Here is a 26278-nt window from a genome sequence, read left to right as displayed (position 1 = left end):
TAAAATGCAAATCACTATAAATTATACTTTTTAATGCAAATTTCAAGTATGTACTATTTTACATACATCTTTTGCAAACAATGGTGTGTACTTTTGGATTGGAGAAGGATCAAATCTATTGAATCTATTCAATGTCATGTCACAATGAATTCCATTTTATTTAAGCTTTAATGCCTGTTCCCATGGAAAGCTATGTTGGATTTATTTTAAATATGAATTGTACATATACTTGCAGGTGTTCCTGTTGTCATATCATCACTATATGATGTGTGCAACCAGAAATATATGAATATGCAACAATATTGTTAATATTGAATCATAAGTGTTTACATTTAAAAAATAAAATTATCATCATGGATCTTATGATTTAGAAATATGATTGTTACACAAGAGATGATAATTAAACAAAATCTTATTTTGAATTAACAGATCAAAAGTGATAGTAAAACAATACAATAAATTTTAAAGTAGACAGAAAATAAATATTTAACAAGAAATTCATTCTGTTGTTATTCTAAATTGCCATTTTGGGGGTGTGGGGAAACTGCAGTGGCTTCTTCATTAAAATTCCTCAGAGATTATTACTGTATTTTCCGGCATATAAGACGACTGGGCGTATAAGACGACCCCCCAAATTTTGAGATGATTTTCAAGATTTTTCATCTTATACGCCGGAAAACCATCAAGCCCGGGAAGGCACGCCCTCCCCTCTCACTGTGGAGGAAGCAGGGCAGGCTGGCGTCTGGTGGGAGCCGGCAGGGCAGTCCTGCACACACACGCGCTCCCCAGCTGTTAAGGAGCACTCCTTACCAGCTGGGGAGTGCGCGTGTGTGCAGGACTGTCCTGCCGGCTCCCGCCCGACACTCTTCCCTCTTGAGGCAGCATCCCCGAGGACTCCTTAGGAGCCGGGGAGCGATGCTGCCTCAAGAGGGAAGAGCGTCTGGCGGGAGCCGGCAGGGCAGTTCTGCGCACGCACGCGCTCCCCAGCTGTTAACGAGCACTCCTTAGGACTAATTTATAATCTCTCATGTAAGAAAATGCTGGGGGGGGGAAGAGAATTCATAATATGGTTTGCCCTGAAAAGGGATTTTGATGGTTATCATGTGTGTTTGCAAAGGATTCACGGGTCGGGGAAAGGGAGGCATGTGGAGGAATGCTAATGACCAAACCCTCATATCAATGGTACAATGATTTTGTCGTATCAGTGGTACAATCATTTTGACGTCATCTTGGCTTGTTAAAGTTACCGGTGCGTGCAGCATGTAGGTGTATTCAAACACAGCGCCAGAGAGGTAAGAGCGTAGAAAGACGAGGTGCCAATACATGGAGAAAAGAAAGGATGCGACCTATTAAAAATGCCTAGCACTTACTTAAGTAACTACAAAGATTCAGCAAACGGAGTAAGCCCAGTGGAAGAAGAACTGCCGGGGCTGCCTCTTCAGAGGGAAGGAAGATCGCGCACCTCGCCTCCCCTATCCCAACACCGTCTGCTGCCACGGTCTAGGGTTGGGTTACCTATAGCCCACACGTACGTCGGGCGCTTTCTCCCCTTCCAATTTTTTTTTTCCACGACAAACGACACCCTCTTGCGGAGGGGGGGACGCACGTTGAGGGGCGGCGGCGGTGCCCGCAAGACAGCGCGAAAGAGACGAAGCCGGCGCGGCGCGAAAGCAGGTGCTGCTCGCCTGCCTGCGCGCTCGCTCGCTGGCTGGCTCTCCCGCTCGCAAGACAGCGCGAAAGAGACGAAGCCGCGCTATTTCGCGCTATTTCCCTTTTAGCAGGCGGCGCACGACAGCATCCGGAGCTTGCGCAAGGGGCATCTGGGAGGCCGGCGTGCAAGCGTGGGAGAAATTCCGGCGCGGCGCGAAAGCAGGTGCTGCTTGCCCGCCTGCCTGCGCGCTCGCTCGCTGGCTGGCTCTCCCGCTCACTCGCTCCCCGGCTCCTAAGGAGTCTTCGGGGATGCTGCCTCAAGAGGGAAGAGCGTCGAGCGGGAGCCGGCAGGACAGTCATGCACACGCGCGCACTCCCCGGCTGCTAAGGAGTGCTCCTTAACAGCTGGGGAGCGCACGCGTGCGCAGGGCAGTCTGGCCGGCTCCCGCCCGATCGCCCGATTTTTTTCTGGCGTATAAGACGACTGGGCGTATAAGACGACCCCCCAACTTTTGAGGTGATTTTCATAGGTTAAAAAGTCGTCTTATACACCGGAAAATACGATACATTGATTCTGATTTTCCAATACATGAGGAAATTTTAAGAAATGTTATAGCTATTTAACTATTTTCCTATATTAGTGTCACATTTCTGATTTTGCCTGGATTAATTGGATAAACATTAGTTCTTGAAGGAAGTTCTTCCGTTTGAAGTTCATTGTTCAACACCTAGTAGATTAAATAGAACACATTAGGTTAACAAGATATTACTAAATATTATCTATTCACAGTTTAGTAACACAGTAGCACAATTTTAAAAATCAGAGACAGTAAATGTATAAAATTTGGCCTATTTACTTAATAATTTGGGCCATACAATACTTAAATTTGGCTTGATTTGAAATTTGAACCTATCTATTTTAGCTTAAGGGACGCAGTGGCTCAGTGGGTTAGGACGCTGAGCTTGTCGATCAGAAGGTCGGCAGTTTGGTGGGTCAAATCCCGAGTGCCGTGTAACAGAGTGAGCGCCTGTTACTCGTCCCAGCTTCTGCCAACCTAGCAGTTCGAAAGCACGTAAAAATGCAAGTAGAAAAATAGGGACCACTCCAGTGGGAAGGTAACAGCATTCTGTGCGCCTTTGGTGTCTAGTCATGCCGGCCATATAACCACGGAGACGTCCTCGGACAAGCGCTGGCTCTTCGGCTTTGAAACGGAGATGAGCACCGGCCCCTAGAGTTGGAAACGACTAGCACGCATGTGCGGGGGAACCTTTACCTTTTTTATTTTAGCTTAAAATTATATATGAACCAGGCCAATAAATCTAACAAATTCAGAGGAATTAACCCCAGAAACTATTCACTTATGACTGACTGTACCCTTATCTTACTGGAAACTAAATAAAAAAGTCTTTTATGACTGACTTAGCCAAGACTAATTGTATCTTGACCAGAGTCCAATAAATTAAAGGATCAATTGTCTTTCTTTCAGAAATATGACTCCTGAAAGGCAATAATAGACTTTTCATTCTTCAATTGATTTGTTTGCCACATAAAGTGACTGTTCTATATTCATGAGTTGACATTTAACATAGGATCTCTTGACAAATAATTTTCAAAAGTTGTACTATATATTCAGTAATAAGGGGATCAAGTCAGAACGTGGACTTTTTTGCATGCAGAATTTTAAGGTCCTATGTTATTGTTACTGAAAAAAGTATTAAATAAAATACTAATGAAAATAAATATCAGTCCTTGGGAAATGACCAAAAGTCACATTGGAAAATTTAGTAAGAACTGTACTTTCTCTCATTCTGTCTTAAAGCTATTTTTGTATTACTCTAATTTCTTCATATACAGTATATTAATCAGCTGATAGTGGATTAGTTTCACTATACTGTGGTGCCACATTTATATTTTATTTATTTTATTTTATTTATTTTTATATATTTAATTCCATCTGTATAGGAAACAAAATGCTTCCTAAATTCACCGCAAGTTATCCTACAGCAAGTTGGCCATGGCAAGTTGTCCTGTGGCAAGTTGGTTGTGGCAAATTGTCATAGACCGCCCAGGGATTGGATATGCGTAAATAGATTGTAGGAAATATCTTGAGAGGTTAAAGGCTTCTTTATATATAGTTGTCTGATTTTTAAGGTAAGTAGGTATGAAATACCAATTTATACTTATACTTGCAAGTCATCTTTATGAACTATGTTACAATCTCAAAAAGATTATTCCACTTACCTCTGATGAAAAGCTCACATTCAGATTTTGCTTTGTATCATAAAATTTTGGTCTAACTGGGAAGGAAGTGTGATCTTCTGCAAAAAAGAAGAGACATACTGTATAGGATAATAGTGGTAGTGAGTACCTAAAATGGCAGGAACTATAAAGGTAGTTCTTGACTTACATTCATTTAGTGACTGTTCAAAGTTACAATGGCACTGGAAAAAGTGACTTATGACTATTTTTTACACTTACAGTCATTGCAGTATCCCCATGATCATGTGATCAACATTCAGGCACTTGGCAATTGACTCATATTTATGAAGGTTGCCATGTCCTGGGATCATGTGATCATCTTTTGTGACCTTCTGACAAACTCAACGGAGAAGCCAGATTCACTTAGCAACCGTGTTACTAACTTACCAACTGCAGTGATTCACTTAACAACTATGGCAGGAAAGGTATAAAATTTTATGAAATGTCTCACTTAACAACAGAAATTTTGAGCTCAAATTTGGCCATAAATCAAAGATTACCTCTACATTCTTTCAGACAGAAAAAATGTGGATTTCCTAGAAACAAGGAAATAGTTTTTTATGGAAAAATAATATGTACACAGATTCAATTGATATTTTCTTAAAATGCTAGTAAACCAAAAAAAGTGTTCAGGTGACTCATAGCTGACAATATCACAATGTTTTGTGTGAATCAATAAAGTTGATAACATTTTGTATTTTATTATGCTTAGGGGGACAAAAATGGGGTAATATATCTGGAAGCCATCTCATTTGTTTTCTGTGGAAGGAGCAACTGGGTGTGAAAAGATAACTATTTCTAAGGAAACTTAGAATCTGGGGGAAAAGCAGTTTAACTTAAGGGACAGTATCTTTTTCAACTACTCTTCCACTTTATGTCCATCAAATGGGAAGACATGACAAGAAGCCTACATGGAACCCAAAACTAAACAAGAATAAGACAAAACTCCAAATTTAGACATAATTCACCAATTGGAAAACAACGCAGGATTCATACACTAGATTTGAGTTGCAGTTTCAAATGACAGTTTTGTTGCTTCAAAACCAATGATTTTTCCACAAATTGTGCACAACAAATCTTGATTTAGTGTTATATAATTACAGAAATAACTGTGCAATCTAGCAATAGGAATTACTTAGCTTGCATCCAACCCCCATCACATGTACAACAAAATGTATAAACTATATAAGAATTTCTACAGATGCTTTGATCATACAATCCATCATCCATTCCTTTTTCAAGATGCTAGCATGTGCTATCAATTTAGCAGTCCAGATTATGTTCTAAAAAAGAAATCAAATGCAAATTTGAAGCTGGCTTCAGTGTTTCTCTCTGCATAAGACTTTGATTCTGGGCCTATATCTAATTGATATATATTTTCTATTAGTTTCCTTTGCAACAATTTAGCTGGAAATATCCTTTTAAAGAGAATATTAACTGTCAGTTTTAGCCAGTCTAGTCCATGTGTTCAAATGAAATTTCTTTATTTCTTCACTTCATTTCTTCAGGAAGTAATTCAGATAGCTTACCTTTTTGCTACTCACTAGAATATATTGTAAAAAAAACCAAGATCCATTTCATTTTATTTTAACTTCTCAAGTCATTCAATGTTCTAGGATTGTTATATCTGCATTTTAAAAACCCATGCCCACTAAATAGTAGGAAAGCTGCATAGTTGAAGCTTCAGCCCTTTTTGTACTGTATATATGATGCACATACAACATGTATTAAAGAGATGTGGCTTCAATTACCTTCAGGACTGCCATCTTGACATCATTTTCCTAACACACACACACACACACACACACACACACACACACACGGATGCCCTGATGGCAGCAAAGCTAGCGGCTGTCTGGATTTTTATTAGCTTATATTAACCAAGTTCATTTCATTTGGCTTCCAAACCCATGTAAAGTCAACTATATACTGTTTCTTTTGCTACCATCTGATAATTGCCAGAATTTTTTCAGGCCAGAAATGGTAGCCCAATGGTTTTTTTAAGGAAAGCTAATATTTGGCTACTTTCTGACCACTAAAGTACAACAGGGCTGAATTTAAAATGCATATATGGAGTTCTATATAGAATATTCTTTTTTTCATTTAAAGATTACTTACGTGGCATTTGCTCTGCATTGTAGCCATAGTTTTCCTTTCCACTGTGACTCACAGTTTCCCAATTTCTGCCTTTTTCTTTCTTCTCTGAAATCTTTCTAGAAAATAAAAATACCTGACATTGGCAACCAAATCATTTACAACATATGTATGAAGACAATATACTCTCCTCAGGCTTTGAACCTTGCAGCTTATCAAACAAGGTTGATACTGTAGAACAAGGGTTCTACAGCAAGGTTGGTTCCTCTACCCCCATTCCTGTAATATTCGGCTAAAGCCCTAGACTTAAGCAATTGCTCTAATTTGGAAGAGCGCACTTCAAATTTAGTGATTCTCTGTTAATGTGATTGAGGTTTGTACAAAATAAATATTGGTCAATACCAGACTCACATCTAGCTTTGTTAAATAAAAAGTGGCAAAACATTTTCCTTTCTGGAAAATATAGTTTTATTGAAACCTAAGGAAACAACCAATGAATCTGCTACAATAGGAAGTGTATTTCTTTGTCAGGATGTGCATTTGTAAGAAATTGGCAGGGGTTTAAGGAAAGGCTTAGCCAAATATGAGTTGTATAACTTTAAGGAAACCATTGTGTTCCTTCCTCTCGATAGCTGGAATTCACTTTGAAACATTGGTTGGAGTTACTATTGTGAACTTCCACTTAATTTTAATTGTATAACTGTAGGGAGGTGACTGTGTCCCTCCCTCTAAAAATCTGATAGGGAATCAATCTACATTGACATATTGGTTTGAGTTGTTCCTGTGAACTTCCACCTAAAGTCCAACGCTCATATCTGTAAATACCGGTAAATGCAAATGTTACAAAATAGAACCATGCTGGAGTCTGCCATCTGAAAAACTGTGATGTATATTATAACATTTGCATTTTGCCCATACTATGAATAAGGCACTTAAACAACATCCAGAGCCAATGCCTACAGTCAATCAACTGCTGGCTGTTTTTGCTATCGCAGAAAAGTCATTGCAAAACTAGATTTAGCCCAACAGTACCAGCATTTAGTGGCTGATGATGCTAGAGCAGATATCCAAACTGTCATCCCCATCATGGGATATTCTGAACTGAATGTCTCCGCTTAGGATTCTCTGTAACCCCTGTAATATTCCAATGCTTCATATAGATTCTATCTGCTGGAATCTTAGATATTCTATAATGCTTTGATGATGCTTGATTATTGTATCAATAATGGAGAAAGTTTAGTTGCTACTAAACTTCAGTTGCTACTAAACTTCTGCACCATTTTGACAATTCTGGAATTAATCCCAACCAAGTGGCACTTTTTTAGAGTGAGTTGTCAGCCAGAGGCATCCTTTTCAAATGCAGCCAGTTACATTTACTGAAGAATTACTAGAGCCAATTGGAGGTTATTCTGATCATTCTTCGTGACCTTGAATGTCTATCAGTTCAACTTAAAAGCCATTTCCTGGAAGGATTCTCCCTAACTAGATGGACTAAGAGACGAGTGATGTTAAGTATGCAAGGTGCAGATTAGGCTTACTGCAACTCATCTAATTGTGAAAAAGTTTAGATAGCATTAGATGGAGCTTTATGAGCAATCTTAGCAATTTATTCATGAAGTATAGTCAGGCTGGAGTCTCAATGTGTTATTTAAATTCTTCCATTACAGTACTCCGTTAACACACAGGTTGACTTGGGAGGGGGTGTTGCTTTTGCTCTTTGTTAGCTTTTTTAAAATTTGTATTTTCAAATGTTTGTTTCACCAAAAAAAGTGAAAAAGAAGAAAACTGTATTATTAATCATAATTCTGGGCTAAGGTTTCTTCCTTCCTTTGAGAAAAAAAGAAAGGTTTCAATGCACATGCCTTTAAAAACCAAAGTCATTGGAAATCTTCCATAAAGATGTATTCAACATCCAGGATTCTTAATTGTGGTACCTTAATTAATAACAATGAACAGTTCTTTCATTTTTAAAGTTGAAAACCCCAGAGCATTCTAACATAACATTTAACTTTCATCTCTGCAAGTGATTAAAACTCATTTTGCTAATTTGGAAACAATTTGTTACCAGGCATTGCCTTTCAAGAGATTGTTTTCAAAGTTCTTAGAAAAGCACAGGATGTAACCTAATTTGCTTGGCAGTTGCACTCAGTGCACCACCTCTACCTGTCTCAGTTTCAGATCTCTTTCTGTAACAGACATTCTATACTAAAAGTCTGTGGAATAGGAGCATCAGTGCAGTGAGCTACTTAGGTACACAGTGACCTCCTGTGGTATATGTATTGAGTATTAAATATGAAGGCTTTAAAAAGAAAGGCTGGCTACAAAACAGATATTTTCTGAAGCCCTGCACTGAAATTTCTCTTTAGAGCGTTTCTGAAAATTATATTCTTTTTCACCATTTTTGAAGAATGCAAAACCTTGTCTTAATTGTGATTATGTAAGAAAGTACAGCTATCATCAAACACTTTATAAGCAGCCAAATAAGGAGCGGTTATTCTTCTGTGATCAGAAGTTGTATTTACATTTTGGGTTGGGGATGAGAATGACAAGTGCAGCCATTTTATGAATTGTCCTATTAAAAGAGCTACTTGCTTCATGAGGTTCCTGAAGCCATTTAATGTGGTCTCAGCATCTGCTTTGTTGGAAACACATAGAGACTGTCATATCAGACCCCCACAAAATAATAATATAAAGCAGTATGTTTCGGAGATTTAGGGATGAAAGAAATTATTGTGCCACAAAGAATCTACATTTAGTTCAGTCAGGGAAGATGAGAGGGATAAGCAATAAAATTGGTTTATAGCATGGGCTGAAATTATCCAAAACTATGTAAAACCCCTGTTTTAAATTTATTTTATATCTGTTGCTGATTTAAACATGGTACCTAGACCAAAGATTAGCCATTTTTCCCTCCATGTACCATTCTCTTATAATTTCTCCTATTTTCTTTTTTGTTCCCCATCTTTTATTGCCTGTGCTAAACTTTTTAGAACTCAAAAGCTTGCTCACTAATGAGTAACTTTTAATCAGATTAATAATACTGTCCTAACATGGATTATGGCATCTGTCTTCTAGTCAATATGATTTTCAATGGCCACTGATGCATATGAGTTTCTATCATGGCAAAATTTGTGTTCAGCATAAAAGGCAAAAATTAAAACTGTAACAGCTAAGGACAACTGTCTCAGTTTAGTTGGCAACTAGGTGAAGGCAACATCATGAGATCAAAGCATGAGAAAAATTATTGGGGCACATTTGTCCTGTAGTAAAAAAAAAAAAGGCTTACAGACTCAAAAGATTGAGGGCCATCAACCTTGGGAAATCATACAGATTTCATCTCATTGCAGTTTACTGATATTATCACTTTTCTATGTTGGGTTTTGGTTGTTTATATTAATGTTTATTATGATCTTAAGCAAATACACTATATGTTTTAGCATCAATAAGGGAACTCAAAGTGATGATCATCTTACCTTAGCTCATTTTGATAGTTGGACTCTGGAAAAGTAAAAGGACAAATTTTAGAATATAGCAAACAAGTATGTCAACTTACAGCACTAGGAAACAAAAGTCTAAGGTTTTCATAATACTGATCTCTTTCAAAGAAATATTGATCGAGCATCTAATGAAATGATTTACAGTCACAAGTATTCTTAATTATTTGAACAGACATACTTGGGGGAGGTGGTTGTGGACCTACACTCTCACTGAAATTAAAGCAAACTATCATTGTGCAGGAACCAAGAACTTTTCATTCATAAATCATGCATCTAGCACCAAAGTATACATTCTGTCTATTATTGACAAAAAACCCTACTCTCTAAGGAATTGCATATATGAGTTGCAATCTGATTCACCTACACATGGAGTGCAGGGTTTGGTGGATTCAGTACCCTACTCTCTGTACTTTTTCCCATATTGCTGTAATCTAATCATTGACATAGATGCCAGATTGTTGTACAAACTGACTTATGCACTTCAAGTCCACCCCTCAGCTTTGACTACCTGGAAGCTCACTCTCCCTTGCTGGCAAGACATAATGATGCCTTTAGAAGAATTAAGAGCAGGGCTTTTTTTCTCATTGAACGCTCAGAATGGAGTTCCGGCACCTTTTTTGGATGGAACCTTGTAGGGTAGGCAAGGTGGGTTGTATAACACGTGTAGTTCCGGCACCTTTTTCTTTTACAAAAAAAGCACTGATTAAGAGGGACGCAAAACATTTCAACCACGAGCTGGAAATCTACATATCAGAGAGGGCTCATTCTATTGAGGAAGACATCAACAAACAAATCAATGATAAAGAGAGAGTTGCAGCAGCAATGGAGAATCCCAGTTTGCAGGAGATTGTGGGCCAGTGTGTGCTGGCCCTGACTGACTTGGAATATCTGCCTCCTTTATAACATTACCTTGAATTTAATACTGAAAATTATTTTTAAAGAATCATTTTAAAAGTATCCAATTAATTGCAAACAAGAGTTTGCAAGAGCAGACCTGATCAATCTCAGATGAACTGTATAGAATAAAAAAATTAATATTCTCTTTAAGTTGATATTTCTAAATATGAATATTTTTATTGCCCTATGAAAAGGAGATTGGACATCCAGTCTGGAATGGTATAAGGTCTCCTGCTCAAGCAGGGGGCTGGACTAGAAAACCTCCAAGGTCCCTTCCAACCCTTCTACGTATGTTCTATGAATGTTCTATGAAATTGTGTGAAAGGACAGATCCTTGAAAGCCTCAAATTCAGCATTGCAGGAGAACCTCTGTTTGAAATGAATACAATGGTCACATTGTGGGATACTTAGTGCTTAAAGGTGAGGGTTTTTTTTTTCTTCAGATGTTGCTGCTATCCCAGTATAGAATACTAACTAGAACAGGGGTCCCCAACCACCGGGCCACAGTCTGTTTGAAACTGGGCCTTGGGAGAGATGGGCAAGCAAGTTTGCAAAGCTACATTTGCGTGAGCGGAGGCCAAGTGCACACGTGTGAACTTCTGTTTACACGAGCAGAGGGCGCTTGCACTCCTGCATGAAGCTCCACTCTCTGCCCTCTATAACATGTGTGGAGCTTCACACATATGCTTGCCAATCTCCCCCATGGCCTGGTTTTGGGGAGTCCTAGACTAGAATCTGAAGAAAGACTGAGAAGATTTAGTTTTCTTTCTATCTTCAATTATGGAAGCTTGATATCTCTTAAATCAACCTATTTCATAGGGTTGTTACTTTACAGAAAAACTGAAGGAGAGAATTTTATTCAGACTGCCTTGAACTGCTGGAATAATGGGCTTTATTTATTTTATTAAATTTATATCAAGTAAACAAACAAAGAAATAACAGATCTGAAGTAGCTTATTCAATTTTATTGAAGGTTTGATGTGTAAACAATTACAAGCATTTATGTGTATTGTTTTGTGAATGCTAATTATCTTTTTTTTTTCTTACAAGTTATCCCTAGCCTGATTTTATCTTACAGAAAAAAATAAAAACACAGAAACTTTTTTTTTCCGTATAAACAAGCAGGAAATCTGTTTTTGGCACAAAATTAGCAGATTTAGATTTGTCTATTTGAAATTAAGGTTTAAGATGCAAAGCCAGTTCCAGAAGGCCCACATACCTTTCCTTCTTTTGCAGCAACATATAATAAGGAGAATAATAAGGATCAGAAGGAGTAAAAGAGCAACTGACAACACAACAGCTAAAATTATAGTTCGGATTCGCCAATCTTCATTATCACATCCTACTAAATAAAAATTAAGCAATGTTAAGCAGTATAATTAATTAGCATGAACATTTTAAAATGTTCCTAATTATTTTAATCTGTGAAGTCATTCTTAATTTATTTCAATTTTTAGTTAGTAATGTTTCTTAGTGCAGATTTCTGGAAATCCCCAATTATTCCCCAATTTATTTTCTCTTTCATTACTTTTATTTTTCTTGTACTAGTTTCCAATTATGATTTGTAGTGAACAAATTAATCATTACTAATTCAAAGTTTTGGTCATCTCAAGAAACTGAACTGTATAATGTAACAAAAGTTAATGGGGCTGGAGGAATCGCATGAATGCACTTTGATTTGAATAACCTGAAACACGTTGCCTAAAAAGCTTCTTAGAAATCTTTTTATGCTTTTTAAAGTGGTATTTTTTATCATGAATAAAAAGTTTTGTTTATACCTTGGGCTTTTGTCCTTTTTAGGGAGCATGTATTTTCATGTGAGCTAATTCATCTTTCTCTGTTTGAAAAAATCCACTGCATCTATATTGTTTTCTGGGTTTAATTACTGTACATGTTTTTTTTGGCATTTTATTTGTTTTGGTTGGGTTTGGCAAATCACCCAGAAAACATGTTGATAGCAGCCATATTAATTTGATAAATAAATACTGACAGCATGTGAATTTTCTACATTGTATCTGACATGCCTCCACTTCGTAATCATTAAAAAGACTGTATATTCTCCAGCCTTCACTATATATATGCGTCTTTGGAGCAAAATTGGCCTTCCATTGAAAAATGAATGATGTTCCTCCATCATCAGTTAAGTAGTCATTCTTACACTTAATGGCATTTGGTTTTCTTCCAATCTGAGCTGTAGGATCCAAAGTGAATCAAAAAAGTCAGTACGGCAGCTGTAGCTCCACAGTCAAAACTCTGTCCTTTCTTTATATGTATCATGCATATAGCATGTGTAAAACAAAGGGGGTGAAGCATCAGCTGTATTAGTCATCTTGATTTTTCTCTCTTTCACACACACACACACACACACACACACACACACACACACACACTCATCTGTTCTGATTCTGGGATGTGTCATGGAAACTATGGTAAATTGTAGACTATGTATATACAAAACAATTTATTAACTTCCACAAAACCACTGTAATGATAAATATTCATTTAGTATTATACTAAATATTAATATTTATAAACCTGGGTGGAAAGTCAGCCACCACCACCCCCTGTGAGAAAGAATTTGGGGAGGGGATATTAAAAGGCAGAATATTATATTTCCCCAAAGGATCTTAAAGGCAGAACCCACCCAACCCCAATTCTCTCTGTCCCAAACAGAAACCAGGTCTGCAGAAATGCAGATGTGATAATGTCAGAAAGATTGGAGCCAGGAAGCTGGGATTAGAAAGATAAAGATCCCTAGAATCAACAATCCCTCACAAAAATAAATAAATAAATCCAACACTCATCACCCACAGCCCCAGGGAAGCAGGATATGACCTTTGGGACATAATAGGATTAACCCACCACCATCAGAATACCAGAAAGGCACACTCAGACTCAGGTCAAAGTTCATGCCACAGGAACAGCTCCAAAACCCAAAGGAGGTATAAAAGCCCACCACTCCCTGCTACATGTGGTCAGTTTTTCCCAGAACCATCTTTCTGTCTGGCTCTCCTATTCAATAAATTACAACCTTCTTTCTAAAGCAGTCTCCATTTTGTTTGTTCCTGGCTTGGACTGGACCCTGATGAAGATTTTTCTCTCAACAATGGGATTCCAAACTAACCTCTCCAATGGACTGACTGGTAAGCCCCATCTTGTGTCTGTGCATGGGTTTCCCAGGCCCTACTCATGTGGAGCAAGGGTTTTAAAGGGAATTTTGAATTTGAGCTCAAGGGCTGCTTTGGAAAGAAGGTGAGAATGTGTAAGAAATGTGCACGCAAATTATGCAGGAAGGGATTCTGCTCAGGGATGTAGTAAGAAAAACCAATTTAGCTAAATAAAGGTACTTAAAAGGAAAATATATATAGGAACAGCTTCTCTCTCTCTCTCTCTCTCTCTCTCTCTCTCTCTCTCTCTCTCTCTCTCTCTCTCTCTCTCTCTCTGCAACCATGTGATATGTTTAAGATTTGTGCCTTCCCTAATTTGAGCTAACTGAGATTTATGGTGGGAATGACCAGGATGTGTAAAACTAAGTGTTCTGTTTCCCTTACTGTTCTCTTTTCCTTGTCTTTGTGTGCGTATGTGTCAAAGTCTTTGTGTATGAGGTAAATGTAACTTTTGCATGTCTCTAATCTCTAGAGACATGAATTTTAAAATTCTGCTGAAAATAAGCCACCAAAAGGAAATTACCCTCACTCTGTTTGTCTGGCCAGCAAACAGGGTGAAGATGTTCTTTTTTTCCCCTCTCTCTCTTTCTGTACTTGTAAGAACAGCCAAAGTTGTCAGGAGAGAATGTTTTAAGTTTATCTACAGGAAAAGTTTCATTCTTCCATTTTTGTATGTGTTGTAAATGGGTTTTATCTGTCTATCCTTTTTCTGAAACATGAGGTATGTCTAGCTACAAGAGCCTCATGTGCTCAAGTTTGCTTGTGTAGGAAATTACCTTCTTTTTAAGTTACTTTTCTTATCCTATTGCTAATCAGTGAAACTATTATGAAACTAATCCTGGAATACATAAGCATTTATTTTCAATCTCTAATGTGGTATTGTTATCTAAATTGTGCATTGGTAATGCTGGGCAAAATGCTGCCATGATGTTTAAATATTTTGAAAACAGATATAAAAGGTAGACTCTCCTGCTCCTGGCAAATTGCACACCTATTAGACTTTTAAAATTATTTGGAACTTTCAGCGTTCTCAAGCTGCCCAGCATTTTCAAGTTGTAAATCCTTAAGTCCTCTTTAACATGTTGCAAATGTTCAGTTTCAGAAGTGAGACCTTTTGTTTTTTGTTATCTTACCAGAATACAGCCTCTCTTTTGTCCTCATCTGTGGTGTCCCCATTTTGTCTGCTTATTTGTTTTTTTAACAACTGCAGTAATGTCTTTTCAAACTCTGCCTGCAAGCTACACCCCCCTCCCCATCTACTTCTCCATTTCTTATTTTCTGTCTGATCAGCAAAGCCTCTCCTGGTAGAATCCACCCAGAAAGGTGGGAGGAAACCTTGTTCTTATATCTTTCAACCCTACACAGATGACCCCCACAACCTTTGGAAGCAGAGCACACTGGCCCGGATTCTGCTTCCATGCATTTGAGCCAGGAGATGAGGTTTGAATCCAGCCATCCACTAGAAAGCCATGCAAACTATGTAACCAGAGTGGAACAGATCTTCCCAGGTCCTACCATCCCCCCCCCCCCGCCCCAGATGCCTGTGAAAGCTGCAGAGAAAGGAAGGAGTCTTGGAACCATTGGCCCTCACATGAAGCCTCAGAAGACAACTGGAAAGACTATGGGGGGAGGGCAGAAACTCACTGTAAAATTTTCTTTCTTACCTCATTTGTATTGTAATAAGCCATTTGAATGTATTTATGGAGGGATGGCATTTGGGAATGGTTGGCACAATTTGTCCAGGATGCTTGTATTGCCTGTTTTGTATGATTAGCTACACACAGACACACAGACACACACACAGAGAGACATTCAGAATCACACTGAGTCTATCCCCTTCACCTATCTCACTAAAGCTCCATACCGGTTCATGCCCTGTGGCATTAAAACTTTGCATTTTTTCCTGAAAATTCCAAGGGGGAGGGAACCAGGCCCCCTCAGCAATTTGCAATTCATATCTTTTCAATGAGAAGATAGCAGGAAAGAGATCTCCCAAACCCAAGGCCTGAATATGTTGCACTGGTGGACTCAAAGTAGGAATCCTAGGGCTCATTGTTTGCAATTTAATAGCCTGGCTTGCACATTGGCTAACCTCAATTAGACATCACAAACCTGGATGCACTGAACTAAGAGCTAAGGCAAGCTCAGAAAGCAACCCTTGAAAATGGGCAGCCAGTGGTTATGTACTGAGGAAAAACATGGCTGTGAAGAATTTTGAGAGGCATGTGCAGACCTGACTGGATGCTCAAAGTGACACCCAACATTTGAGAATAATTGGCACAGAATATTGGACACTATAAATTTATGTTCCATCTAACAGAACTTTTGCCCTGACTTTTAAACCTTTATGGGTTGGAAACTCCCCTTTTGGGAGCCACTGCAGGAATATTTTTCTGCTGCCTCCATTAGTGTCTTCCCTTTTTGCATTAAGAGTTTAAAAGCTTGTTTATCAACTTTCCCTGACCAGATCAATTTTTAATCTTGTGCCAGTAAAAGTGTGTCACTCACACTATGATGGCACAAAGGGGGGATTGTGGGAAGTCATCTTCCCCCCCCCAAGAAAGAAATATTTTTGGGAATATTAAAAGGCAGAATATTATATTTTCCCAAAGGATCTTAAAGGCAGAACCCATCCAACCCCTTGAAGCAGGATATGACCTTTGGGACATAATAGGATTACCCCACCACCATCAAAATACCAGAAAGGCACATTCAGACTCAGGTCAAAGTTCACGCCACAGGAACAACTCCATACAAAGCCCAAAGGAGGTATAAAAGCTCAGCACTCCCTGCTACCATGTGGTCAGTTTTTCCCAGAGCCATCTTTCTGTCTGGCTCAATAAAGTTATTTCTAAAGCAGTCTCCATTTTGTTTATTCCTGGCTTGGACTGGACCCTGATGAAGATTTTTCTCTCAATGCCTGCCAACCACATGTGGGAGAAAAATAATATTCTACTTGTTCCTTTTGGTTTCTGAAGACTGTATTAGAGAAAACAAACTGAAACAGCTTGCTGACTCTGGAAGGAGACAAATAACAGAAACCATATTGCTGCTTTCCCCCCCCCCCGCATGAAAAAAGAGTTCTTATATGGCTATCATAAAAAGCACTGCTTATGTTAGAGGGTGCTACTATCTATAGAAGAAGATGGACTTTGAACTTTTTTGAAATATAGAATTTAAAGTAACTAGGTCAGTCATTGCTTGTTATTAGATGGCACATTTGGGCTGTAAAGGTCACTGTAGGATTCGCATTGCTTTCTTTATCATTTCTACATATCATTTCCAAGGAGTGAGAACCTATAACTTTGCTTAACTTTGGGGCCATCTGGCATTCTTTTGGCCAGGAGATTAGTGATCTTATGCCAATAAAAGATCCTTTGTTGCATCTATCGTCAAATGCGCTGAGTCTTAATTTAAAGGGAACATGTTTCCTGCAGTACATATTACCCTAAAAGATAAAATGGTTTTTATTCCATGATGAAGAAATTTGGCATTTTAACCCCACAGTTAAAAGATAAAATGTAAATACAGGTAGTCCTCAACTTACAACCACAATTGAGCCCAAATTTTCTGTTGCTAAGCAAGACAGTTGTTAAGTGACTTTTGCCCCATTTGACAACCTTTCTTGCCAAACTTGTTAAGTGAATCCCCCCAATTTTTAAGTAACAAAGTTGTTAAGTGAATCTGACTTCCTCATTGGTTTTACTTGACAGAAGTTCATAAAAGTTGAACACACGATCTCAGGACAGTGCGACCTTCATAAACATGAACCAGTTGCCAAGCATCCAAATTTTAATCATGTGACCATGGGGATGCTGCAATGGTTGTAAGTATGAAAAAGGGTCATAAGTCACTTTTTTTTCCAGTGCCACTGTAACTTCAAAGAGTCATTAAATGAATGGTTGAAAGTCGAAGACTAATTGTACAGGTGTCCTCGACTTACAACAATAATTGAATGACCAAAATTTCCATCGTTAAGTGAGGCAGACTTTAAGTGAGTTGTGCCTTATTTTATGACCTTTTTTGCCACTGTTGTTAAGTGAATCATGCAATCATTAAGCAAATCTGGCTTCCCTATTTATTTTGGTTGCCAGAAGCTGGCTGGGAAGATTATAAATGATAAAGATGCCCTTTCAGTGTGGTCAAAAATGAAGATGGAGGCTGCCATGGGCAAGCCCAATAAAATCCTTTTTGCACGGTGGCATTTTACCACATTAACCCAAACGTCTTATTACTATATATTGCTAAAATGTAATAGGAGCATCTTCAAGATCAATCATTATCAAACTGGTCCCCTCCAAATGCTAGATAAAAGTTCCTGGGGGGGAGTTGTTTCTATGGTAATTGGAGATGATGGGAACTATTGTAACACAAATTTGGGAGGCAACAGATTGGAGAAGACAATTCCAGGGTTAATTTCACAGCTTACAAAGACAAATTAATGCATCTCTAATGAGACTCATAATCCACGAACCTGACAGCACTGAGTAAAGCAAATTCTGTACCTTTTATGGGTACATATTAAAAGTGCATTAAAAATTTCAACAAACATGAACTGCACTGATAAGATATTCACTTACTTGGCAAAGGTTCATACACAGTTAGAGAGTGCATTTATGTTAGCTAAACAAGTCAGAGTGCTTTTGGCCAATGGGCTCAGAGTTAAGATATTCATTGTATAAGCCATTTTATATCTTACTGCAGTTAAAAGTCTTATTAAGACAAGATAAAAGCATAAATGAGGTTTTCCTATTTGAGATGCATTTTCAATCTGTATGGATAAACAACTTGAAATCCAAAATAGTTTTTCAGAGTTCCTTGTAAGTTAGTTACACACTGTATGTCCTCTATAGGTAATCATTAACTTATGATCATAACTGAACCTTGCAGTCATGATGTTTGTAAAATGAATCATCACAAGACAAATCTGATTGTATGACCTTTTTTGGGTGGTCATAACATGAACATGCCGGTTGTAAAGCCAACACAGTGGTTATCACACAAATCCATTGTTTGGTACAGCCTGGCTTTTGCCAGAAACTGGAAGTTAATGCCAATTTCTGGCAAAAGTGTCATAAATCACAACTATGTGATATCGTAACCTCAAAATCAGGTCATGAGTAGCTTTTTTTGGGTGGGAGGGCTCCTTCATAACCTAAAAGAGTTGGTAGGTGACCAGTCATAACTGAAATTCTATCCATATTTCTTGTCCACATGCTTCTTCACTCTTAGTAGCAGAACAATTAGCTCCTCATCTAGCAGGGTATCAATATTTTGTTTTGCCCTCCTACAGTTTTAAACAGCAAATAATGTACAGGACATGTATATACTAAAAAGAGAATATATGTTACAGATATGTGCTTCCATCCACAAGCACTCCCATAGTAACAACTCTCAGTTTTCCTAAATTTCATGGCCTTTTGCTCGTATGGAAATAAAATTCTGTGAACGGAATTTTATATCCAAGAGAACAATGACTATAGATATGCATTTCTTTTAGTACAAAGTAAGTATGTCTTTGTTAATTGTTCATTAAGCATTTTAAATTGGATTTTTTTCTATTTTTTTTTCTATTGTGTAAAAACTTTCTTATCCATGTTAGTAATAAAAACAAGCAATCATTTTACGTTACAAATTTGCCCTGTGCTTCAGGATAATAAAAATCTGGTTGCAGTATGATTAACTAAGGCCGATCATTTACAGGGCAAAGTACCGTACATATTGCATAGAAATATCTCCTACAGTGATCTGTTGTCCCTTCCATAAAAAAGGCAAAGTTGTTTTGATTTTAAAGCCCTGGTATTATTTCTTTTCACACACGTACACACACACACAAACACACACAACCCATATGGTCTGGGAACAGTTTAAATTTAAGGAAAATTATTATTTGCAAAGGTAATACTTCAAAGCAACCTATCTTATTTGGTAAGGTTTCACATCATGGAAGCATTTTGCTGCTCCCAGGATATTTAATTTTCTTCTTTATATTCCTAGTTTATTAAAGAGGAGATTGGATGCTCTCTACCCTTTTTCTTGTTTGGTCCCATTTACAAATCCAAGTGCAATGACCAAGACCTACCCTGCTGGCTATAAGCAGGCGAACTGCTTTCATTCTTGTGTGGCTGAGAGGATATCACATTCATTCTGCTTTTACCTGCATCAGAGCTGATTCTTGCCTTCAGGGAAGCCATTTGTTTATCAACAGATTAGAAATAAGCCACAGTTATTTATGAATACTCACCCAATAGAAACATAATCAAAGGCAAACATGGGGTTGTACCACTTTGTACTTAAACAAAGATAGAAACTCTAGGAGCGAAAGTTGGTATAAAATAAGAGTTCTCACAAATGATAAATCATGACCCTGGGACACCTGATTTATACTTGCCCCTCCCCAATCCTTCTGTGCCATATGCTTTCCCCCCTGAAGCATCTATTCCCCATTGCTAAATGGAGCCTCCACATTCAGAAGCACTTTATTGATGGTGAGGTTTATCAGCATTGAGGAAAAGCTGCAGCTCAAGGGTCTTTTCTGCAAAATTGGGGGGGGGGCTTGTTTGGCCAATGCTGCCCAGAAGCCTGGGATAGTGGGTGGGAGGGTTGTTGATCCCAGCCTCCTTTCCCATCAAGACTGGGAGGGGATGCTGGGAACTGTAGTTCTTTAGAATTGAAGGTCTACAAAACCACGTACCTCTGGCCTCTTTCATGGATGCTAGGTGGTGGTAGGATTTTATTTATTTATTAAGAGGGCTCTATTCTGCCCTTTCCTACAACAACATTGTGAGGTAGGCAGAGCTGTGAGAGTGTCTGTGTCCCCAGTCTTAATCCACCATATTGCCTTTACAGGACACTGATAACAAGCACCCTCAGAGTACTTGGATAGGAGACCACCAAGCGATCCCAGAATTGTAGGCTTGACAGGAAAGTCTTCTTGAAGCCTTGGCAGGGGAACATCTGTGATTTGCTTTTTCCTAGCACTATTGCATATTTCCCAACAGCAGGCAGGGCCTCAATCTTGATGTCTCCCATCTGTAAAATCGGGTTGATACTACGTCAATGCAGGACAGCATCCTTTGCAGGAAAGTGAGAATTCTAGAAGGGTTTTCTTTATCACAGAAGGGGAAGGGGGAATACCATGCATCTGCACCTGCTCCTTTCCCAGACTTGGCAGGTCTTGAAAACACTGTCTGGATGTTCACCAGGGTGGTAAACATTTGTGTGGAATTGCTCCATACAAATTGTATGTTATTGTTATTTGAAGAAGAATGTACTTTTTAAAAATAACAATAAACAGAACAGTTTTATCTCTTCTGCATTAAATTTGGGAGGTTTTTTTCTCCCAAATGTTCCATAAATACTTTTAATCAATTACCATAAACTGTATATATTAAATCTAATGAAGGTAAGTGTAAAACAGCCAGTAAACACTAAGATATATTATCACTGTATAGCATGAGAAAAAAATAAGTAAACCCATGTAAAAGGTTTTTTTAACATATGGAGACTTATCAATAATCTGTCTTCATTCAAGCAACATATAAGGATGATGCAATTAAACAAAACTATAAAAAAGTCTTTTCATTCATTCATGCAACAAAAAACCCAAGAGATATGCCATTTTCCGCGTGGAGGAAGTAATTACACCCCTGGCTTGAATATCTGTTATTAGCTCCTTTGGCTGCATGTCCCCAGTACCCTCACAATCCCTACAAGCCGCAGGCACGCAATCCCTGCCACCACCATCCAGCGCCTTTGAGATGCCTGCCAGCTGTACACCATTCCCAATGTTCCTGCAATCCCTGCCACCCTTCGCCACACCTACAAGATGCTTGCCAGCCGCCTTTTGCCCCAGTGCACCTGAAATCCCTGCTGCCAACCACCCCAATTGGCTGCCGCGAGGTGCAGCTATTTGTCCCATGGATTGAATCACTGGGATACAAATGTGCTGCAGGCAATTGGCTGGGATTGTTGGGCTGGGAGCAGAGGGCCAGGGGGCCATTGGCAGTGGAAAATCGCCTGCAGAGGGCCTTTGGATGAGGAAAGACTGCTGTGGTTGGCTGCGGCAGGTGGACAGGAGTGAATTAGTTGGGAAAAGCATCGGCGCCTAATCGTCCCAGACCCACCCATCCCTTCTGGGTCCTGCCAGATGTACCTCCATAGGGGACAGGATCCACAACTTTAAAAGTTTGAAGAGCATGGAGGAAACTCAAGGCACGACATAACATTATATCTTTTGTGTGTGTCTTAGTACTTGTCAAGTTAGTGTTTCAATGGGCTGTAGAACTGCAGCAGATAATCAGGCCCAAATCAAACATGTATTATGGCAGGTATAGTGAGGCCTTATTTTGTTCAATCAGGGGAAGCATACTCTGGATCATATCTGTTAAGGACCATCAGCTGGTGGGCTCCTGGAGGAGAGCCTTTTCTGCTGTGACACCTCTCTGGAATATCATCCCTCTGGGACTTAGATTGGCCCTTCTGTGTTGGCTTTCTATAAAGACTTGAAGACCTGTTTCTGTGCTTGAGATACCAAGTACCTAGAAGAGCCCATTTCTTGGTTGTGTTGAGTTGCTGAGTAGTATTTTTGTAATTTTTCCAAGCTGCTAGATATTTTTTCTTTTTGTATATGTCGTTATCATTTTTAATACTGTTAACTGTCCAGGGTCTATAATAATGAATAAATACACAAAAGATCATACCTGTTAGGTAGACCATGAGAGTGACAATCAGCCCAGTCCATCTCTGAAATTTGTCCATTGAGCAAACTGTTTCCCTGAATCTGAAAAATGACAGCCATATAAAACTGTATATTATAAATTATATTTTTGTAACCACTTGAAACAGATACATTAAAAATGACGGATCCTTTCAACATTCTGAATAAGATAGTGGTGCATGTAAACAGAAAACCAGTAAGCTGACTATAAAAGGAAACAGTCATTAAGTGATATACTTCATTTATTTCAGGGGTATCACGAGAGATTAAGCAAAGAGTTTGTGAGAGGTTTTACATCCAGATATATTTTATTCTTTATACTGTTCCTATCTTCCCTTAAAGTATTAACAGAATCCACAATGGTCTGAGAATCAGTGTCTCCACTAGATAATTGGCATTCAAGCTGAAAGTAAGTTAATCAATTAAAATTAGCAAACTTCCTCAAACCTCCAAATAAGTTAACCAGACCTAATCCACATATCAAAGGATAAGGTCTGCAAACATAAACAAAATTAAATTAGGTCTCTCAGCAGAACTGCATGTTCACAAGAATACATATTCACACAGAGAGAGAGAGTTCAAGTATCACCCTAGAATTAGCATGCAGACTACTTTCACATCCCGGATAATCTCCCCTTATAAAAATCTGCTGCTGTACCCCATTTCTCTGCAGCCTGCCCTTAAAGGACAACTCTTTTGCTTTTAGGAACAAACTTTTTTTTTCTTTCCTCACAGCTGTCTGGCTCTCATTTTTATTTATTCTTGCACAGCCCTGGCTCAATTTGGAACCCCAAATTATTTTTCTGACAAGGTGCATGCCTGGTCCGGTGCAAGATAGTCCAAATGCCACAGAGGTTCATTTCTCTCTTCATTCACAAAAGGTTATAAATAGGATAGAAACTCACTCACATTCTCACATAATAAAGAACAGCCTGTTCAGAAGAATCAACCTATAAAGTCTTTGATATCACTGAGAAGCTAGAGGATCTGGATTTTTCTAGGTTAGATATGTTTAGCCTAGTTTGGGAGTGTCAAACAGTTTGTGACACAGTTTGTCATGTGGAAGCCACGCTCACCCCATTGCTGGCAATGACAAAACCGTCCCAATATGTTGCGTGATGTCACGCGACATCGCAAGTTTGACATGTCTGGCCTAGTTGATAATTAGCATTATACAAGTCATTTTAAAAATGACACTTTTTATTTTTTAAAAATAGGTTGCCATTCAGGATCTGAGTTTTTTAAAGTCTTAAATTCCAAAAAAAATATTTTAAAAGATTGCCTTATCGGTACAAGAAGCCAACAACACAATCTGTTACATACCTGTTTATCAAGTCTCATTAACAATATCAGAAATATTGGTCACCTGAATTCTGTTTAGGGCTGTAATACTAAGCAACTGTTACAACCTGAAAATGGCATTCAGATTGTTAGTATTTTTGACAAATGTGTCAGGTGATTAGAGAAACACCGAGTGTGGTGATTGAAAGATCTGCAAAATCTATTTAGATAACTCTTGGCAATCAGTAATTGTGTACAGGTGAAACACAACTTGCAGATGAGAGATGAAGTGTTCTGGTCCTATTTCGTGTCTATAACCCTATACTGTGTAAAGAATTGCTATTTTCTTTGTCCCTTTCCCAGCACATTAGAGAAATCTTCTGTGGGTGAACAGCTTGTAAGACTGTTTTTACAGAGCTGTCCTACAGGCTAACAAAATAACCCTAGAACAGTTACTCTAAATCAGACATGTCAAACACAAGGCCCAGGGGCCAGATCCGGCCTGCGAAGTGGTTTCATGTGGCCCGCAAAGCCATCCTGGAAACAGTAAGGGAACAGCCCCCACTGCCTTGGCCCTGGCCCAGAGACCCTCCTTCTGCCAGAGACCCTCAGATCTGTCCCACTCCTGCACAGGCCCCCATAGGCACCCTTGATGCAAACGATGTAGAGCTGGCCATGCCCACCCAGTAGGCCATACGCACTCTAGCCACGCCCACCCAGTAGGCCACGCCCACCCAGGCCATACCCACCCGGCCCCCTGAGGGCAACCGCAATGCTGATGCGGCCCTCAATGAAATTGAGTTTGACACCCCTGCTCTAAATCATTTTCTTTATTGAATTAGGAATGAGGTGAGATAACCCTACTGAACACTTAAAATATTTTCTTTGAGCAAATGTGCATAACACTGAGGCACAGGGTTCTCCAACCATGGCAACTTTAAGACTTCAACTTCCAGAATTCAGAACTCAGCACAGCTGCTTGACAAATTCTGGGAGTTGGTCCACAAGTCTTAAAGTTACCAAGTTTGGAGAGCCCTGCAGCACGCAGATGGCTTGCAAAAAAAATCAATCTAATGGAACTAGATTTCTTGCTCTTTGTAATTTTGATTTTTTAATTTCTATGGCCTAAACATATAATTGGTGATCATAGATTTCCTCCCACCCCACCCCGCCTCCAGGAAATACATTTTGAGGCCCTTAAGTGTACCAATACAAAGAATTGTCTTACCTTTTTAGTTGAAGACCATGGTTCAGAAAAGTTTGTCTCTATAGGAAAAAGAACATGATGTCTGAAATCTTTTCCATACAAATAGCTGCTCCAACAGACACACAGTCAAATATTCTGAACATCTCTCTGTCCTTCTTCGTAGTTTAACAGGAAGGTTGCAATAAAACACTGTATTTCAGCTTCTGGTTCCTGATTGTGTCCTGTACAATTGCGGCAGTCACTTTTTATCTCAATAGATAAGGCCTGGAACTACAACCAATGTGTGTCTCTTGCTTTTTAATAATTAACAAGTATTTATTATTTATTTATTTGATTTGCATACCGCCCTTCTCCCCAAGGACTCAGGGAGGTGAACAGGGACATAAATATCAAAATGCACAAATACAGAAATTGAAAACAAATTAAACCCTAGTGCCCAAATGCAGAAGATAAATTACATTAAAAACAATAATTAAAACAAAAACCCGTCAGACCAGACCAGATTGCTCAAACAGATATGTTTTTAGGTCACGTCGGAAGGAGCGAAGGTCGGGAGCCATCCGGAGCTCAACCGGTAAACGGTTCCATAGGTCAGGTGCACCCACAGAGAACGCCCTCCCCCTGGGAGCCACCAGACGGCATTCTCCGAACAGCGGCACCCTGAGGAGGCCCTCTCTGTGGGAGCGCACTGGGCGGAGGGAAGTTGATGCCGGCAGCAGGTGATTCCTAAGGTACTCCGGACCCATGCCATGTAGCGCTTTGAAACCCATTACCAGAACCTTGAATCTCACCCGGAGGACAACTGGGAGCCAATACAGCTCACGGAGCAGAGGTGTAACATGGGAATATCAGGAGACTCCCAACACAACTCTTGCAGCTGCATTCTGTACCAGTTGGAGCCTCCGAGTGGTCCTCAAGGGCAGCCCCATGTAGAGAGCATTGCAGTAGTCTAAACGAGAGGTCACAAGCACATGAGTGACCGTACGTAGGGCATCCCGGTCTAGATAGGGCCGCAATTGGCGCACCAGGCAAACCTGGGCAAATGTCCCCCTAGTCACAGCTATTATGTGGTCTTCCAAAGAAAGCTGTGAATCTAGGAGGACTCCCAAGTTGCGAGCCCTATCTACGGGGGGTAATAACTCACCCCCCATAGAAAGAGATGGAATGTTCTGAATATCCCGAGATGCCGGTACGCACAGCCACTCAGTCTTGTCAGGGTTGAGTTGAAGCCTGTTCCTCCCCATCCAGACCCAAACCGCTTCCAGGCAATGGGACATCACGTCGAGGGCATCACTGAGGTGGTTTGGGGTCGAAATAAAAAGCTGGGTATCATCAGCATACTGATGATACCCAACTCCAAAACCACGAATGATCTCACCCAGCGGTTTCATGTAGATGTTCAACAGGAGAGGCGAGAGGACCAACCCCTGAGGAACTCCACAAGTGAGAGGCCTCGAGGTCGACCTCTGCCCCCCTGCTAATACCGACTGCGAACATCCCATGAGA

General features: G+C 39.4%; 1 protein-coding gene across 1 annotated transcript; it reads right to left on the bottom strand.

The window, feature by feature from the left end:
* Positions 1-2282: 2282 nt before the first annotated feature.
* Positions 2283-22325, bottom strand: LOC310640336 (uncharacterized protein; the record flags this gene model as incomplete). The annotated part of the gene is made up of 6 exons (XM_083362551.1): positions 2283-2378; positions 3893-3969; positions 6029-6123; positions 9478-9502; positions 11618-11740; positions 22268-22325. The coding sequence occupies 6 exons, from the start codon at positions 22323-22325 to the stop codon at positions 2283-2285; spliced, it is 474 nt and encodes a 157-aa protein (XP_083218677.1).
* Between the last annotated feature and the right edge of the window lie 3953 nt (positions 22326-26278).

The sequence above is a fragment of the Vipera ursinii genome (assembly GCF_947247035.1).
Source record: "Vipera ursinii genome assembly, chromosome: 4".
NCBI classification, from domain to species: Eukaryota; Metazoa; Chordata; class Lepidosauria; order Squamata; family Viperidae; genus Vipera; species Vipera ursinii.
This window is presented reverse-complemented; position numbering and strand designations above follow the sequence as displayed.